General features: G+C 43.3%; 1 protein-coding gene across 1 annotated transcript in view; it reads left to right on the top strand.

Moving 5' to 3' along the window:
* The window catches only part of DTNBP1 (dystrobrevin binding protein 1), a 127,360-nt gene that overhangs the window by 55,806 nt on the left and 52,848 nt on the right, over positions 1–18,706 (top strand). Inside the window, exon 7 of the mRNA XM_032861604.1 lies at positions 11,148–11,170. Coding sequence (XP_032717495.1) covers positions 11,148–11,170 — 23 coding nt within the window. The remainder of the gene's footprint in view (positions 1–11,147; positions 11,171–18,706) is intronic.

Here is an 18,706-nt window from a genome sequence, read left to right as displayed (position 1 = left end):
ACACATAGACTGCAGACGAAGTTTCAGAAATCTTCGAAGCTGAGTGTAAGAGATTTATTTGAGATGGTACGACATACCTTTAGTAGAAGTTGACCAGTTTATGTTTCAGAGAATAATCTGCCAAACTCCTGAGCTTCCAGAAATGACCATCCAAACTAATCTAGAAAAGGAGTGGGCCTCAGGTCTGAGCTGTACTTCCCATACCTGAAAGTTGGGGATGGTGGTGGGAGGCTTGGCAGGAGTGTAGCACACAGGCCTGGCTTTGCTGAGAATAGAACAGAGGAAACCCGTGGCATTCTACAGGGTGAAGATGGTTCTGGAACCAGAGGAGAAGGTCCAATGTACCTCATCCAGGGGAGTTGGGCAGAAGGTGGACAACCAGTTTCTGAGGTTTTGCAGCAGAGTCTGGTTCGGAATGGAAAGTGGATCCTCAGGCAGTGCTCTGACAAAAAGGGCGTGGACGTATCTACCCAAGATGGAGTATTAGGGACTAGATTTACTTTCCCACCTGATACAGCCAAAAACCAGACAAAACAATGCTTCTTAAGACCCTGGACATGAGGCAAAGAAGAGAAGTGATCCTTGATGGACAGGAAACAGGTGCAGTGAGACCGCCTCTTGCCCCTTCATTCTGCCTGGAGAGAGTTTCCAGGCTGCAGAGCAGGACGGGGGACCCAGGAAGAGCCTGTCACATTCTGAGTCGAAGAAACAGAGCTGGAAGTCCGAGGCAGCCAGTGTTTATAGGACGCGGTGCCAGAGAGGAGAGAGCTGCACAGAGAGGATCCCGGAAATCCGCCAAGGGTTCCCCTTGAATATCCAGCAGCGTGTTTCTAATGCATGTGAGGAGACTCCCAGAGGCAGGAGGGGTGAAAAGGCAAAGCTAACAGTTGCTGTTATTACGCTGTGCCTGTTCTCAACAGCCCTCCTGGAAAGTGTTGTAATTCATGGGACGCTGGGAAGAGCACTCAGGAAAGTGTTCTCTCAGTAGGGGGTATAATTAGCCCCCAGACGAGTCCTGCTCCAGACCTGTTTAACAAATCATGAAAGCAGTCATCAAAAGGACCAGATTGTTTCCAAGGAAATTAACTCCCAAAACAGAGCTCAAGAATATTTGTAGGAGGAGGACCTGAATATCTAGCACCCAAAAGATAAATCACGATGTGTAGCATCTGATTAAAGATTACTCAGCAAACATGGAGATAACCAGTCAATCAAAAGCAACTCAGAACTGGTACGGGTGTTAGCATTAGCAGACAAGGACACTAAAACCAGTTATTGAAACTATTCTCTAAGTTCAAAATATTAAGTGGACACATGGAAGATGAAAAAAGGCCCAAACCTGTCTCTCCATTTTTCTACATTTTACTTCCTCCTTCCCTATTAGATGCTAGTTTTAGGTGGTTCCCAGGTGGTTAACGGATAGTAAATTATTGTATTTATTACGCTATAGTAATCACACCTGCTAAGCCAGTGACCTCTTGCTAGGAGGCTGTAAATTTTGGGGGTTCATGAATTTGTAATCAGATCTTACATCTTTCAAAATGAAAGCTAAGCTTATGAGTTGGCGAGGAATCCAACAGATTCCTATTCTGAAGTGTCAGAGAATAAATCTTGACAGTTTCAGACTTTATACATAGTCACAAGAACAGATGTAGCTAGAATATTTTCACAGGTTATTAGATTCTCGGGTTGACAGTAAATATAGTTCAGGACTGATATTTAAGTTCTTCACGCTTTATTTTGAACGAGTATCTGTTTGCCATCAACATTAAAAACTCATGTTCTGTCTTGCTGCTTTAAAAATATTTCTCTGATTGGTTTACAGTACTCTTTTCCCAAACTTTTTCTCCCAGTTGTGTAAATGTAGTTCTGTATGCTCATCAAGATGTTTGTTTTGACAGAGACCGTAAACACTTAAAATATATATTTGCATTTGAAAGTGGTCAAGACTTAAAAACATAGCAACCTTGAGAAAGGTTTACTGAAATTTGGGCAAACATAATTATGATTATCCTGGGTTTACAAAAAAAAAAAAAGATTATCCTTTTTCTGAAGATAGATTGGTTATAGCTTCTGCGTAGTCATTTACAGAGCATGTAATAACTGTCAGTGTTCTAGAATTAGCTTGTTAAATTCGGGATCGTAATTTACATCTGACATGGCCTGATACTGTTTTGGAATTTGTTGCGTCTCCTCGTTCGTTACTCTTTTTTCCAAGATGCTTTCAAAAGTAGGCAACTGGTTACTGTAGTCTTCAGGTGAGCATGGCGAAAACATGGTGCTACCCTCTGCTTTGCTCTTCTGACATTCTTGTTGGATTCTAGAGACGGGACAGGCAGAGACCTGCTCAGCAGCCTGTCCTACCTGCTCACCCTGTGGTCAGTGGCCGGAAAAATCAGTGCAAAGGCAGCAACAAGAAAGGGAGTGCTTCTCTCCCACTAGCGTTCCTCCAGGGCGGTGCGCTCTAGCGTGGCTATATTGGCCCCATCTCTCTGTGGTCTCGCTTCCTACCTGCGTTCTGCCATTTCTGGTCTTCCTTCTGGCTCAGAAAATTGGCACCGTCCGTGTTTCAGAGGACATTCAGTCGTTAGCTACTGGAGAGGTTTGATCCTGGATTTCAAAGAAGGACATTCTCCCCCAAAGTGAGCAACGCTTTCCTTTCTCTCTGGAAGTTCCATGGCATGTTTTGTTCATGATGAATTCTTCTCTTTATACTGATGGCAGAGAAGTGCATTACTGTCATAGTAAGCAGCACATTAGTTCTTAGAGGAGGAGAAAATAGAAGCTGATAATACATAACTCTTAAGGATGAACTCAGATGAGAATTTATCGCTTGATACCAATATTCTGTGCTTTTACATGGTTTTAAAAACAAAGCATCCCGTAAAATTATAAAATAAATATTGGACCGACTCAAGGAAAGTTCAAACAATATTTACCCTTATAAGCAAACTTTTAAAAAGATTCATTCATTGATTCAAATGAATGGACAAGATGCTTGGTACACTAAAGTCAAAATATTGGTAGAGAAAGAAAATTGAATAAACATTGTATAACGTGAAGACCATAATAGAGACACAATCTATGATGTACTTTGAATATTTAATTTGTATTTTTTTTTCCTTAGTTTTTAGGGAACCAAGTCCATTGACATATAAATCCCTATTTATCTGACTTCTTGAAGCTGTCCATTCTTGACTTCTACAACACTAGCATCCTTTTGGTTTCCTTCAGAGGCGCTTGAATGTTGGTATTCTCTTGGCTGTCGCCTCCTCCCGTTCTGCATAGCCTCCCCCAGTAGTCCTGCCCTCTCCTTGGCTCACCCACCCCCGATGTGGTGACCACGATCAAATCACTGTCTTCGGTTCGGGTCTCTCTTCTGCCCGCAGAATCAGCTGCCATCTGGACAGCCTTACTTGGACATCTCAACAGACGCCTGCCCCAAATTATACTCCACAGCCACACTTGACCTTTTCTTGTCTCAGTAAAGCACCGCCATCTACAGATCTACCCATTCCACAAACGTGGGAGTCGTCATAATCCCTTTCCCCCATCCTGCCATCTCTGCTCAGTTGCTAGTCCAGGCTAGTCCCGTATTCTTGAATCTGTTCTTGCCTTTCTGTCCTCACTGGTCCTTTCCAGCTCAGTCGTGTGCAGCCTCAGTTCCGGTGACAGCCCCCTCATTAGTCTTCCCGTCGGTAATCGTGTCCCTCCAACCACTTATGTTACTGTCATTGCCTTTTTTTTCCCCCTAAAATACAGTTATGATTAAGACTTCTCACCATCTTCAAGATAAACACTAAGTTATGGTGATTGGGTTACTTAGGTAACGGTAACATTTATTTAGCATTTACTGTGTGCCAGGTACTGTGCTTAAAAACCGTAGTCTAAATTAACTCAAGAGAATTCTCCTAATGACTGTCTGAGGGGGCGTGCTCTCCTTGTTACCAGCGAGGAAAATCGGACTGGGGAGATTAATTCACCAGCAGCTGCAGAGCCAGGAAGTGGCAATGCGGCACCAGACCAGTGTCTCTCGGACTTCCAAGTCTGTCCGTACCCTTTATATTATATCAGCGCCCCACAGAGCTGTCCACACTCTGGGGTGGGATGCTGGGGCGTAGGAAGACCATCTTGCTTTTCTCAGAGCTCTGATCACTTCAGCTCTCGTGACTGCTAATTATAAAAATGAGCAAGCAGGGTTTTTCCATAGTGGTACCACTGGATCACGGACACGTCTGAATGTGGGATGCATGATTTTTTTCCTTTAATCTACCTTGTACCCCATCAGCCACACGCTGACCACGCCTGTGGGGACGTCGGGTTTCAGGCGGCATCACGTGGTTGTATGATGCTGAGAAACAGCAGACCACTGCCTTGGTCGTAATGAGTGATAGAGTAGACTTTTTTAGGAAACTGGATGGCCAATTAAAAATCCTGAATTTAAAAAAATCATTAATGCAAAGGTATTAGAATTCTTTCACTTATTTCAAAATTTAGAAATTAGCTACCATGGCTTAGTAACTGGACACTTTTCAGTACATTAGTGAGAATAAACATGTTTAATAGGCCTTGTGAAACTCATGAGACATCTTCAAGGGCATGCTAGGTTTGCACTTTAGGTTCACATCAGTGATGATGGCTTTCAATCTTAGTTTCATCGGTTTCCTAAAAAGGAATGTGCTTTCACAGAGATGAGTGGACCCGGATGTGGCCCCAAAATGTGGGGGTGCGTCTGGGTTTTATATACATGACTTGTATCCAGTAGACTAGGGGGTTTACTTTAAGTACTTTCTGGTGGGGCTGAACTCTCAGGTGGGCCACAGCTTGCATTTACAGAGGGTGTGTGCCTTTGAACTACGTTCTGGGTGCCACAGATCGCACACGCTTGGAGTCTGAGAGGGGCACGGATTTTGTTCCCAGTCCTGTCTCTTATTAACTGGGCAGGCTTTGATCCGCAAGCCCCTTTTTCTTCCCTGGGTAGGTGTTATGTGGTAAGAACTCAGTGAATAGTCCTTGCTCCTATCTCATCCTTCATCCTTCGTATCCTGCTTCCTTCAACCACAGGCGTCCCTCTCCAACTCAGAGAGATTTGCATGGAAAACGGGCCTAGGGAAGTCATCTCCTTGCAAGTTTGGAGGGAATTTAATCTGTACGTAACTTAGTTGCCACCAACCAGCTGATTTCCTAGCCCTTCATTCTCTTTGGAGGGAAGGGCATTTTTTAAAGTTCCAAATCCTTGTTACTATATTGTCCAGATTCTTTTCCATTTTAAAGGCCAGTGTTCTAGGATCCTATCATTATTTTTCTTTTTAGGCTGTACTTTCCCAAAGTAGAAATATATGAAACTGGTGTTAAAAGCATTATAAATACGGCCTTAGTGCAGTTGGTTGTTTTTTTTTTTTGTTTGTTTTGTTTTTTTAACTAGCTGCTTTTTAAAAGGTTTCATTTTACAGATAATGTTAAAAACTGTTTTGTTCTTCAACACGTCCCCTGGGCAGGATCTGTGTAAGGAGTACATGACAACAGGGATTTCAAAGATACAGATGGTTTTGAGAAAATTCACCGCAAGCTAGAAGGCCAGCTCTCCCTCCCCACCCCCACCCCCACCTTCTGTCAACCCCAAAGCCACCAAGCCTGTAAGGATACGCGTTTTCATGACTGTAGGGTGCGGGGAACGACAGATTTGATGATGAGTGGTAGGTGGGTCGTTTTGAAAGAGGTCGCGTGAGATCTTTCCCGTGAACAGTTAGTCACGGTGACCGATTCCGTCCATCCGCCGGAACAAAGGGAACTCCCTTCAAGTCTGCTCTAACCAAAAAATACTCCTGATCATTCTTAAAAAAAAAAAAAAAAAAAAAAAAATCCCCTGAATATTTTCAAATGTGAAGAAAAACGTTAGAGTTGCTGTTGCAGTTGGCTTTTTGAATGTGGTGGCTGGTCACACAGCATCGTTGTGTTAGCTTCCGGTCCTGGATTCGTCCTCGGGGAAGCCGTTCGTGTTGGCAGTGTGCTCCGTCCCCGAGGTGCTTGTCTTTATGGACACAGTCATCCGGTGGTTCCAGTCTGTTAGGTTTGCATCCGCGAGTCTGATGTAGTTCATTTCTATTCATATACAGATTTAAGACACTTTCTGGAACATTCCACAGACTTATTTATTAGTATGATGTTTTTGTTCTTTTTATTCTGCCCTTGTAACTCAACCCCTGTAGAGAAGATGATTACATAGCACTTCCATCCTTTGGAAATATTATTAGATTTTGCATCTGGTGTTATTTGTTGAATGTTTTAGTTTCAGGGTTCGTTATGCTGAATTTTGTAAAGGCAGTTGCTGAACCGAGTAAATTTTAAAATATGGTAAAACATAAGAGAGTATTTCAGTTCTTTCTACTTATTTGATCTTCTGAAAATGCCATTAAACTATGAAAAATAATAGACTCAAATTTTTGGAAATGAAAGTGGCAAAGAAGTTGTTATCAAATGAGATACTATATGACCAGACTCTTTTATGAAGAATAAAATTCTCAGGGTGCCTGGGTGGCTTAGTCGGTTAAGCCTCTGCCTTCAGCTCAGGTCATGATCCCAGGGTCCTGGGCTCGAGCCCCGCATTGGGCTCCCTATTCAGGCTCTCTGCTTCTCCCCTCTGCGCCTCCCCACTGCTCATGGTCTCTCTCACTCTCTCAAATGAATAAATAAAATCTTTAAAAAGAAAATAAAATTCCCTATAGTTACAGCAAGGGCTTCCTTGAAGAAGCAGATCTTAGTCATTCCTTGATTTTTCTGAGCGTTGGTTGGGTCTGACTCTGCACGCGTATGATCACGGTGGATGACACAGGCTTTCTGCACATCAGGAGCTCAGCAGCGTCATTGTAGAGATGATGTCTGTCCGGAAAGAAGCGCATCACAGGGCAGCACGTGAGGTTCTCTAACACCAAGAGAGTTAAGCACCCTAGGAATTTAGATAAGGAGAGATCGCCAATTAGGCGTCAGAGATGAACTTGGAAACTGTTCCACACTGATCCTTATCATTTCTGTGTCTGATCGAGTTTGGAGAGTGACCAGAACGTAAAACACCTGCTGAACCTGTGCCTTTCATTTGGTTAACTGAGAGAGTGACATAATGGTTAAGAGTAAAACATCTGCCATGTCCTCAGTAAGTGCTACCCATCATCCTTCAAAACTCAGTCCTGTCCAGAAAGCCTTTGCTACAAACCAAGGTGCACGAGCTGCTCCCTCCTCTTTATTCCTAGAGAAGCCTCAGCCTGTCGTTACTGGAGCGCTCACCTGTGGGAAAGATTTCTGATTGTCGCCGTACTTCTCTGTCTCCCCCACCGGAGGCCCTTGAGGTTATGAGACATGCACATTCGAACCCAAGCATTATTCCTAGAGTCCAAGACGCAGTAAATTTATGTTGAATGAATAATTGAACACAACAAAGGTTACCTTCAGTATAAGAAAATGGGTATAAGGCTGGTAACAGTGATGATGGGGAGAAATGGATGAACTCAGGATATGTTTTGAGATAGAAGTGACAGGGTTTCTTGACAGACTGAATGTGAAGAAGGAAGGAACAGATAAAGCAAACTTGAGGAACTTGGTAATGCCAGTAGCTGACACGCAGGCGCCTGGGGAACAAGAGGCCGTCTCGCACAGCTGTTGGGGAAGCTGACGCCGCTTGAGTGCAGCTCTCGGAGCTCAGAGAAGAGATCAAGATAGGAGACGGAGCTCGAGAAATCAGCATATAGCTGGTATTCAGAGCTACATGGCTGGCTGAAATGGCCTTGTGAGAGAATGTAAGTGAAGGAGGGAGAGCCCCAAGCCAGTCTTGCTGCGAGCACTGCAGTGTCATGGTCAGAGAGAGGTGGAGGGGCTAGCAAAAGAATCCAAGAGAGCAAAAGCTAGAGGAAGCTTTCTCAGGGGATTGCCGAGTGGGTCAAATGCTGCTGAGGGATTCAGAGGAGCCGTGAGGAGTGATCATTGCACAGGGCAACATGTGATTGTTGGTGACCTTGACTCTGCAGGGGGTGGGGTCCGGAAGCCAAGTTGGAATCCGTCCAAGACTGGGAAGTCAGGGAGTAGAAATCTGCGGGAGCTGGATTTTCGGGGCGCCGACGTGGGGTGGGCATCGTGTCTTTCTGCATCACCAGATTATTTCATCACATTCCAGACTGAACTCCCGCACTGCTTTCCTCTTTCCGCGTGTTCATTGCTCATGGACTCACCTTCCTCCAGGGGTCTGGACCGGAACCCTCAGCGGTCAATGTCCTCCTCCCCTTCCTTTGCTTATCCCGGTGGGATCAGTTGCCAGGACTGTCGAGTCCTCTCCACGGCACTTTGCAAACCCAACTCGTCCTGTCCATCGCCCTTGCCACTTCTTCCTCCTCCCAGGTAGCAGTTAGCCCTTCTTCAAACTCCTCTGTAGCTTCCCGAGTGCTCCCTGCTTTGATTCTCCCCCTTGCCAGTGGATCTGTCCATCACAGCTAGAGCATTCTTCCTAAAGCACAGCTTTGCTCCTGCGATTCTGCTAAAAATAAAACCAGATCCTTTTAGCCTGGCACTCAGAACCCTCTACCTTCTTAACCTCGTCTCCCACACCTTTCTCTTTGTTCAGCCCGCTGCTCTCCAGTGTTCCCTCTCGCCGCGGTCTGTAACCTGCATCATCTGACCTGCACCTGCGTGCCTTCGCGCTCACTGTCGCGTCTGCTTGACTCACCCGGCCCTCGCTCCTCTCCTGTCGTCTGTACCTCCAGATGCTCGTGACCCCTCAGAGACGCGCCGTCCGCCCAAAGAACCTGCAGATTCCCAGCCTGTCGGTGCCCCTGCTTCACCGAGTTCTTAGTCCTCTCAGAGTTCCCCGACAGGATCTTTCCCTTACCCCACGGCTGTCCTTCCCTTCGCTACCTCAGCCAGCCTTCCTTTTTAGGAAGTGGGGACAGGAACGATTCCCTGTCTCGAAGATTTTACTAACGGTGTGGGTTCCATCAACAGAGGACACCTGGGGCGCCGCTCGGCTGCTCCCCATTTCTTGGTGGGCACCTTCCCGTTGAGGGGCTGGGGCAGCTGGAAGGTGGAGAAGCGAGCGTGCCCCTCCCGTGAGAGGCGACTTTCCCCCACCCAGCAGTGAAGCAGACCCTGGATCGTTTGTCTGGCTTTTAGTTGTGGGGATTTGGGGGTGGGAGTCGGGGAGACGTCTCTGAAATTGTGACTCTTTGAGTTCCGGCTTTTTAAAACAGAAGGTGCCTTTTGGGAATTTTGCTCAGTGCCACACGTTCTAGAAGCTTCTCATCAGAAAAGAATTACTCATTAATATGGAGCTGAGGGCTCTGTCATCTCATGCACCCAGCAGGGGGCTTGGAGACTTGCTCCTGGGAGGGCATCCGTGGGAAGCACATCGAAGGTGTCTTTGTAAGATGCTCTCTGACGACCCTGTTGCCTCTCAGGTATTCTCGGTTTCATCCTGTTATTAGGAGGTAAAGTTAAGTTTTAGGCGCATTTAACTTGTACCTAATTAATCTTCCAAGAATGAAGTGGGGCTGGTGGCTGAAGGGAAACAATTGCATTTTGTTTTTCAAGGTGGGATTGAAAATAAACTATGTTTCTGGAGCGTTGTTACGAGGAGTCGGTGTTTTCAGAATAGAGGAGAGAAGTGCCTGTCTGATTTCAGAGCCTTCCCTTGGCTGTGACAAGAGTATTACGTGTTTGGCCTTCCAGCAGGCAGATTGCCCGTCCCCTCCACCAGCTGGTAATTGTAGTCGACTATTTTGGAACACGAGGGATATCGTAATTAGTGGTGTGGAGTACTGACTGGTGAGTTCAGAATAGCCCTCCGTGCTTAGTAAACCCTAGAGTGCAAATAAGAGATAAATGTCTCCTATTTTGAGTGTGATAATAAGCTTTTCCTAAATAAACTCACCTCCTTGACAGTACTTCTTATCACCACCAATAGAGAGGGAAAATCCAGTTCCAAAATTACAAAGGAAAAACCTGAAAACAACTTCCTTTGACTTCTTGGTCAAAAATGTTCTGTTTCATGATTGTTCATCTATTTTATGCTGCTTTGCATGTCCCTGGGAAACCTGGTATCTCGGGATCCTTAATTGACACAAAATGACAACCCAGAGCGGGTCCTCCAGGCGTGGCCCTTTTGTGTCAGGATGAGCTGTGGACCTCAGTCTTTTGATATGTGCTTTCCTCTTTCACTTAAAAGGGGCGATAACTGATTGTATTCTGGATGATTTTTAGCCAAAGATCTTAAAAATCTGTTATTTAATATTGAGCGAATTGTTAAGTGCTTTTATAAACTGATTCTTATATATACGAGATGGTTCATAGCTGGTATTAAAATGCTTTTTATTTATTCTAAGTGTTTTCTTTAAATTCTGGTTGAATTTTTTTTAACCCATTAATAAAGTAATAGCAGAAAAACTGAAAATAGTGGGACGCCTGGGTGGCTCAGTGGGTTAAACCTCTACCTTCGGCTCAGGTCATGATCCCAGGGTTCTGGGATCGAGCCCCACATCCGGCTCTCTGCTCAGCAGGGAGCCTGCTTCCTCCTCTCCCTCTGCCTGCCTCTCTGCCTACTTGTGATCTCTGTCAAATAAATAAATGAAATCTTAAAAAAAAAAAAACCTGAAAATAGTTGCTTTAGACTAATTTTATTGGTAATTTCAGTAAAGCATAGGGTAACGTCCAGAAACACCACTCTGGATTTTTTAAGTATATTTTTATTATGATCAAAGAGCAGGGCTTTTTAAAGTATATTTGTCTTATAATCTAAGAGCAGTTTACATTGGAAACAGATGATTTTAAAATTTACATTTTCTTAACAGACAAAAAACCCCCAGACTCTTACATACAGAGAACTGATTGTTGGCAGAGGGGAGGGGAGTGGAGGGATGGGGGGAAATAGATAAAGAGGTTGAAGAGGTATAAATTTCCAGTTATAAAATAAAGAATTCACAGAGATGGAAATAGGGAATATAGTCCATAATATTGTAATAATGTTGTTTGGTCACAGATGGTGATGGCGTTTATTGTGGTGAGCACTGAGCAATGTATAGAATTGTTGACTCACTTATGTTGCACACCTGAAACCAATGTAACACTAATTATACTTAAATAAAATTTACATTTTCTTTTTTCTTCCACAGGAAGGAACTCGAAACCTTCAAAGGTAATTCTGTGTTTAATTCTTCACTTTAAAGTAAATGAGAGTTAATTGATGTCAGATGTTCTCTCATGATGATGAACTCATTCCTTTTTCTTTGAATCAGTTCACATCAAAAAAAAGTTTACTTAATCCTGTTTTTGTAAGTTTTATTTAATCACCAGTGGTTTTGATATCCTCTTTGAGCTGGAACACATATCCTAAGTGAGAGTTTCTGCTGATGACCATGGCAAGTAATACGTAAGGATGGCCTCATCCTACCTTGGAGGTTGTTGCAAATCCCAGTTTGACTAGGTTCTGGTTTCTCGTGTGCACAGTCTGAGCCATGTGGAGAGGGCATGGTGATAGAGAGATGAGCCCCTGTGATCAGTCGATTTTGGAAGGTCATTTGACCTTCCAAAACGTGTTCCGTCCTGGGTCCTGCCCTGCCACTGTCTTGTAACTTTGGATAAGTCTCTCACCTTATTCAGGCTCTGTCTCTCCATCTGTAAAATAAGAAGCTCGGGGAACTATATCCTGAGATACCAAAAGCACCCCACTTTGCCTTTTCATTTTAGGGAACTTTTGAAGGTGGGACACTGGAAAAATAACTCCAGGTCATGTTGACCCTTGCTGGTCATGGCGCAGCACTAGTGCAAAATAGAGAAAACCACAAACTCTCCAGCAGCTCCAGTGCGCTGCTTTTCAGTTACCGATGAGCAGGTACACGGAGAAGGCAGCGTTCTCCAACAGACTCATCCCAGCAACTAGGAGGCTCTGAACTACTGCCTCTTATAGTACACATGAAACCAGCTTTATGCTTATTGTATTTCACATATGAGTTAGCACTGACTAAGATTGACTGAATGAGTACGTTTTTCTAGTTTATCATTTACAGCTGACTTGTTTATGCATACGGTCTGTTTAGCTGTTTTCGGAAAATGACTGACCTTCAAGATAAAAGGTAGAAAGTCTATTCCTACTGTGACTCTAATTGAACAGGCTTGTTTTGGCTAGATTTCTGTTTGACTGACTATGGTTACAGTAAAGTGGCTGAGGTCATGGCCGGTTTGTTGAGGGTAATGCTAAGTATCGTGTGATAGAACGTGTTCTTGTGGTTATCATTATTTCTCATCAATTTGTGCACCAGGACTCATGGATGTTATTTTCCATCCATGGTTGAAAATAAGAATGAAATCCTCATAAAATGTACTTTTCCGAGGCGCCTGGGTGGCTCAGTGGGTTAAAGCCTCTGCCTTCAGCTCAGGTCATGATTCCAGGGTCCTGGGATCCAGCCTCGCATCAGGCTCTCTGCTCAGCAGGGAGCCTGCTTCCCTTCCTCTCTCTCTACCTGCCTCTCTGCCTACTTGTGATCTCTGTCTGTCAAATAAATAAATAAAATCTTAAAAAAAAAATGTACTTTTCCATCTCATTCTTTCTCTTGTAGGCTAGCATGTTATATAACATTAGTGGGTGGGGGGGGAGCAATCAAGTTAATATTGAAAGACAGGCATGGGACACAGATGATGCAAATGTCAGCTTCACTTGCATCTCAGTACTGGGGCCTTTTTTTTTTTTTTTTTTGGTATGACAATATTCACAGTGAAAGAAGAGACCAGCCATTTCCAAAACGTTAGGTAGTGTTATATCGTACCCAAGAGAATAAGTCAGTTTATGCCGACATTTCTACATTTATACACACGTGCCTAATTATGGTATGGCCTATAACAGTGTATCCAGCCCACCCACAGGCCAAAGAAAGCTCTCATATTTGAACAAACTGTAAACTGATTATTGCAAAACTAAAAAATAAACAAAATTTTTTAGTACCAATATTCATTGAAAATTCTGTCCTCCTGAGTGTTTTGCTAATATTTCAAAAGCATGAGTAGCACATAATTAAAAAGAAGTGTAACTGTTCTTCCAAGAAAAACCATGGAGGAAAAAAAAAATTTACAAATTGTGACAGTTCCTTACTATTTGAGTGTTGTCTTTGGTTTTCCGTTATAGTTTACAGGAAGGCAAAAGATGTTACTTGGTCTAATTGTTTTATTCAACTCTTGTAGTTGTATTTGGAAGCTTATTTTCTAAGTTCATGAAACACTAAGTTCATGTTCGGGGAACAAAAACAAAATTAGTAACCCTCAAAGTTAGTGGTACAGATCAGAATCATCCACATTCTGGATTCTTCCTTCTGTACTCCATGGATGTTATTGGGATAGGTCCCCCATTCCTGGGTGACGCCTATAGCACGGCTCTAAACAATTATCGATACTGGCGATTGTTTGTTTTTTAAAATATTGGCAGCAGGAAGGTTCTCTGTGTTCACTGAATATTGCTTTGTTTTTTGTTTTTTGTTTTTTGGTTTTTTTTAGAGAGAAAGAACCAGGTGGGGGTGGGGAGGAGTGGTGAAGAGACCGGGAGAGAAAGAGAATCTTAAGCAGACTCCCTTGCTCAGCACAGAGCCTGACGCGGGGCTCTGTCTCACGACCCTGAGATCTTGATCTGAGCTGAAATCAAGAGTCAGAAGCTTAAACGACTGAGCCACCCAGCCCCATCCCCCACGAATATTGCATTTTTGAAAAACTTTAAATGATAGCCCCTTGGATATTAAACAATAGAGAAAGGAGAGTAGGATTTCCTAAATCTTAATTTTTAATTTTCAGTGGGGAAGGAATTCCATTATTGTAAGCATGTGTAAAGTAAGGTTTTCACAGTCCTTAAGGACATAGGGAATTGGCCTTGAATAGACCTGTCTGTTCATTAGGGATTATTTATCACTTTCCCATTTTAATTTTAAAAATAGTCATTCCATGTATAACTCTCAAAATCGCTCGCAAGGTTTTTAAAGTAAGTCTAGAAAGAGTGTGCCCCTGGACTGGATGTTGGATCGAACCTCCATCATTCCTGACTTAACATGGCTTTGCTATGCAGCCTCATTCTGTCTTCAATTAATTCACCAAACTAACCGTCCTTCTCCATAAGATAGACCGACTGATGCCCTGAGCGTGCTGAGTACTCACGGCTGACAGGCACTCACCAGCACACCCAGACCTTCTAGTTCCACTGCTTGCTCAAAGGCTTACCCAGGGCGAGTTGTTTGCTCTCCAGCTCCGAGGTGCTGCTTGTTACAATCTGCAGTTCAAATAATATCAGAGAAAATGAGGGAACCTCAGTGTTAAGGGGACCTGTCTGTAAGAAAACTAAGTTGACAGCTAGGGTAGACTTGGTATAGGTAAATAGATTTTGAAATTGCTGCAAAAGGCAAAATTCAGAATTAGAAAAGAATTGGGGAAAAAATAAGAAAAATCCTGAAGGGTTCCATACGTGAATTGTTTCACACATCTTAAATTCCTGCTCTGCTTTTTAAAATAGACTGGAAATTTTATTCATGGTAGTATGGGTAGCTTAAGGAAGACTTTAAGGAAGAATTTTCAGTCAGTGGACCTATGCTCAAAAAATTCACAAATAAAAGTATTGGTTATATTTTATATTAAAGTGTTTGTATATGTGTTTTTAATGGATCCCTATATTTTTTATAAAGATTTTATTTATTTATTTGACTGAGACCGAGATCACAAGTAGGCAGAGAGGCAGGCAGAGAGCGAGGGGGAGGCTGGCTCCCTGCTAAGCAGAGAGCCCGATGTGGGGCTCAATCCCAGGACCCTGAGGTCATGACCTAAGCTGAAGGCAGAGGCTTAACCCACTGAGCCACCCAGGTGCCCCTAATGGATCCCTGTATCAACTGTTTTTTAAAAGAATTAAATGAGAGGGTGCCTGAGTGGTGCAGTAGGTTGAGCATCCCAACACTTGGTTTTGACTCAGGTCATGATCCTAGGGTCATGAGATCAAGCCCTGTGTCAGGCTCTAGGCTCAACATGGGGTCTGCTTGAGACTCCCTCTCTCTGTCCTTCTTTCCCTCCCACTGGTGCTCGTGCTCACACACTCTCTCTCTCTCACTCTCTCTCTCTCTCTCTCAAATAAATCTTAAAAAATTAAATGACCAACATGGGATCTAGTTATATCATATAAGAGGATGTCCACTGTAATTTCCTTAATATAAAATTACCCAGCCATGTCAGATGTGTGACTGACAGTGTAAAAACCTGCCAGGATTTAGGAGTTATCACTATCACAGTAAGTGATACTGAGAGTATGTGGGCAAAACCCGCTAAGGCCAGCCTGATACAGTGTGGTCACAAGTATGGCTTAGCTATGGAAAGCGAAGCCAATGCAGGACGTAGGGCCAGAGTGGTCAGAGAAATGGGAGGAAGACCAAGACAATTTAGTGACAAGGAAGGACAGAGAGGAGAAAGTGGTTATCAGTGATATAAGTAATGTGGTATGGGGAAGTCCCATTGGATTTGACAGTGAACAGATTGTCATATTGGTAATTGGGCATCGGAAGGAGCTATTTGTAAAGGGAGAATCCAGATTGCAAATCAGAAGTGTATAAGAAATTAGCATACAAGGGTGATATGAACTCAGTATTCTTTTAAGAATGAGATGAAAGAAATGAAAAAGTAACTTGAGATAGAATCAGGGTCAAGGTCATGGGGGAGGGTGAAATCGAGGATATTAAGGAGTCGAGTAAGATCCTGGAGAAGACAGAAAGCAGTCGTATCCAGATGGATTATCCTTGGACAGGATCCAGAGACATCTCTTTCCCAAACCTTAGAGAAGGGAAGATGCCTGGTAATATGGGGAAAAGTTAATACAGAGGGAAGAAGCAATTTTTTAAGAATCCATTTAGAGTGAGATGGTCTGAATTTTGCAGGGCTAGGCCCAGAAGTAGAAATAAAAACTGAAACAAATGTGCTTTGGTTAACACAGAGTTGGGACTTGGGAAGGCACATAGAGTAGATCAGCACTTTGGTGATCTTGGAAGCTGATGAGAGCATGGTTCAAATGCCTGGCCATGGGATTCGGGCTGGCAGGGAGAGGCCTGACTAGACCAATAAAATAAGCAAGCTGGGAGGCCTGGGGGTTGCTGTGCACCATGAAGATGGAGAACACGTCAATGGTTGAGGTAGATGTTGTGGCCAAAGACGGAGGTTTGAAATCTTAGAGGTAGAACAGTTCCCAGAGATGATCACTAAAAACAGAAGTCCTAAAATAGTGGAGGTTATCTGAGTCAGAGAGTTCTGACACCGCTGGGAGTCTCACTTGTTTGGATGACTCTTGGATGTGAACTATAGATACTTCCGGCTTGGCAGGCCTCAGCCTGCTGTAAGTCTTCATGTATGGTAGATGGTAAACTTGGTAGAGTTTGTTGATTCCATTCAACGGTTAGTTTGACGTATAAGGTACAACTATTCAGCTGCCATTTGTCAATATTTAAGTGATGGAGACTCCGGTTGGATAAAAATATTATAATTGAAGCACACTAAAGCAGGAATAATGGACTGTTTAGAGAGAGGGGCGGTACTTGAGCTGGATCTGAATGAGGAGGGCTTACCAGGTCGGAAAGGGCAGTAGGGACATTCCAGAAGGAGGAAAGAACAATTGCAAGGATGCAGAGAAGTTTATTTCGAGAACACAAGATTTAACTTCTTGTTCAATGAGGGAACTACAAATAATTTGTTAGAGCTAAAGCATATGGTGTGTGGGGCAGAGCTAGTGAGGGATGCATCGAGATGTAGGCAGCAGCAACTGATACCCAGCCTCAAATGTCATACAGAGGAGTTTAGACTTTTCCCTTTGGGCCAGTGGTCTCCAAGGAGGGATGTGACTACGCAGAATAATAGCAGTGGAAGAAGAAAACTGGAGCTTCGTTTCTTTTTTAGGCCTTCCTTTTAGATTGCAATTTTTGTGTGTATTATATAATAAACTGGTACAGGAATTCATGTATATGATGTATAAATATACAAATCTGGGTTACATGTTAAAAGTTTTTAACTCATGGTGGAGGACCATGGTAAGGGAGCTTAGAGGAGGGTTCTGTGGAGGCTGGTAGACGCAGGGTGGGAGTGGGAGAATGCAAAGGGTTTTCATCAGGGTCGTAGAATCAGATGATTTGCATTATAGAGCAAGTATTCTGATACCACGTAGAAGGCCGATTGGAAAGAGCAAATCTAGAGGAAGAGATTTGTTGGAAAACTTACAGAGATTTGAATTGAAGGCAGTGGTAGATTGGAAAGACATAGGAGCATGACGGTGCGTGGAATCACAAGGCTTGTAACTCTGTGGGGTTCCTCTTAGACTTCTGGCTAGAACATTTACACACAGAGGGTTTTTTTCATGCACCAAGAAATCTGATACTGGCCAAAGAAGATTTGGGAGGGAATGGTAGTGAATTTGGCTGCTGTTTTTTGGGGGGGGAGGGTGGTAAAAGTATCATTTTGCAGGCAAGTTCCCCATAACCTCACAAAACGTTTTGGTATCCGATAGATTGAGAAATGATTTTTGAGAACAGTTTTATTGAGGTTTGATTTGTGTACAGCAAATTCCTCCATCTTTAAGTGCGATTTCAGTGATTTTTTTTACTAAATTCATGGAGCTGTACAGCCATCGCCACAATCGAGTGTTGCATCATTTCCATCACACACAGCGGTTCCTTTCTGCCCGTTTGCACTGAGTACCGGCTGCCTCCCAGGCCATCCGTAATCAGGGTCTGTCTCCATCAGTTCGCCCTTTCTGGACATCTCATAAATGCAACCATACAATTTGTAGTCTCTTTGCATCTACATTCTTTCACCTAGTTTAAGATTTTTGAGCTTTTTTTATTGGCCAGCTGCTGTTACGTGTATGAATACATTGTGTTTCGTTCGCGTGTTGGCCAGCTAATAGGCATTTGGACAGCTTCCAGCCTGGAGTGCTTGTGGGAGATGCTGTGAACTCTCACGTGTGCCAGTCTGTGTGTGGACATGTGTTTGCATCTCCCTTAGGTGTGTAGCTAAGGCTGGAGTTTCTGGGTCATAAGTTTAAATTGAACTTGTTAAGAAGCTGTGTGACTTTTCCAGAGTGCCAGCAACGTTTTCCATCCCCACCAGGCCTGTATGAGGGTTCCAGTTCCTCTCCTCCTTGCCAGCACTTACATCCTTCACGCTTACATTTAGGTCTGTGATCCATTTCCTCTCCCATGATCCCTTTTGAGTTATTTTTTTCTGCTTGTGGGATGGAAGAGTCTAGGTTGTTTTTGTTTTTGTTGTTTTGTTCGGTTTTTTTTTTTTTAACATATCAATATCTTTTTGTCCCAGAACTGTTTTTTGGTTAGACGGTCTTCCCCGCCCCCCCCCCCACCCCATTGAATTGCTTTGGTACCTTTGCAGGAAATCAGTGGCCATAAATATAAGAGTTTATTTCTGGATTCTCAGTTTTGTTCCTTTTTGCCAGCATCACACTGCCTTGATAACTGCAGCTTTGTAAAAAGTTTTGAAATTGAGAAGGACGAGTCCCTCAACTTTTTAAAAAATTGTTTTGGCTATTTTAGGTCCTTAGAAATTCCATATAAATTTTAGGATCATGTGTCAGTTTCTTTAAAAAAAAAAAGAATTCTGGGGCTTGGGTAGGGATTGTGTTGAATTTATAGATCAATTGGGTGAGAATTGCTGTCTTTTTTTT

Source organism: Lontra canadensis, unplaced genomic scaffold (genome assembly GCF_010015895.1).
Source record: "Lontra canadensis isolate GAN:19392208 unplaced genomic scaffold, GSC_riverotter_1.0 scaffold21, whole genome shotgun sequence".
Taxonomy (NCBI): domain Eukaryota; kingdom Metazoa; phylum Chordata; class Mammalia; order Carnivora; family Mustelidae; genus Lontra; species Lontra canadensis.
This window is presented reverse-complemented; position numbering and strand designations above follow the sequence as displayed.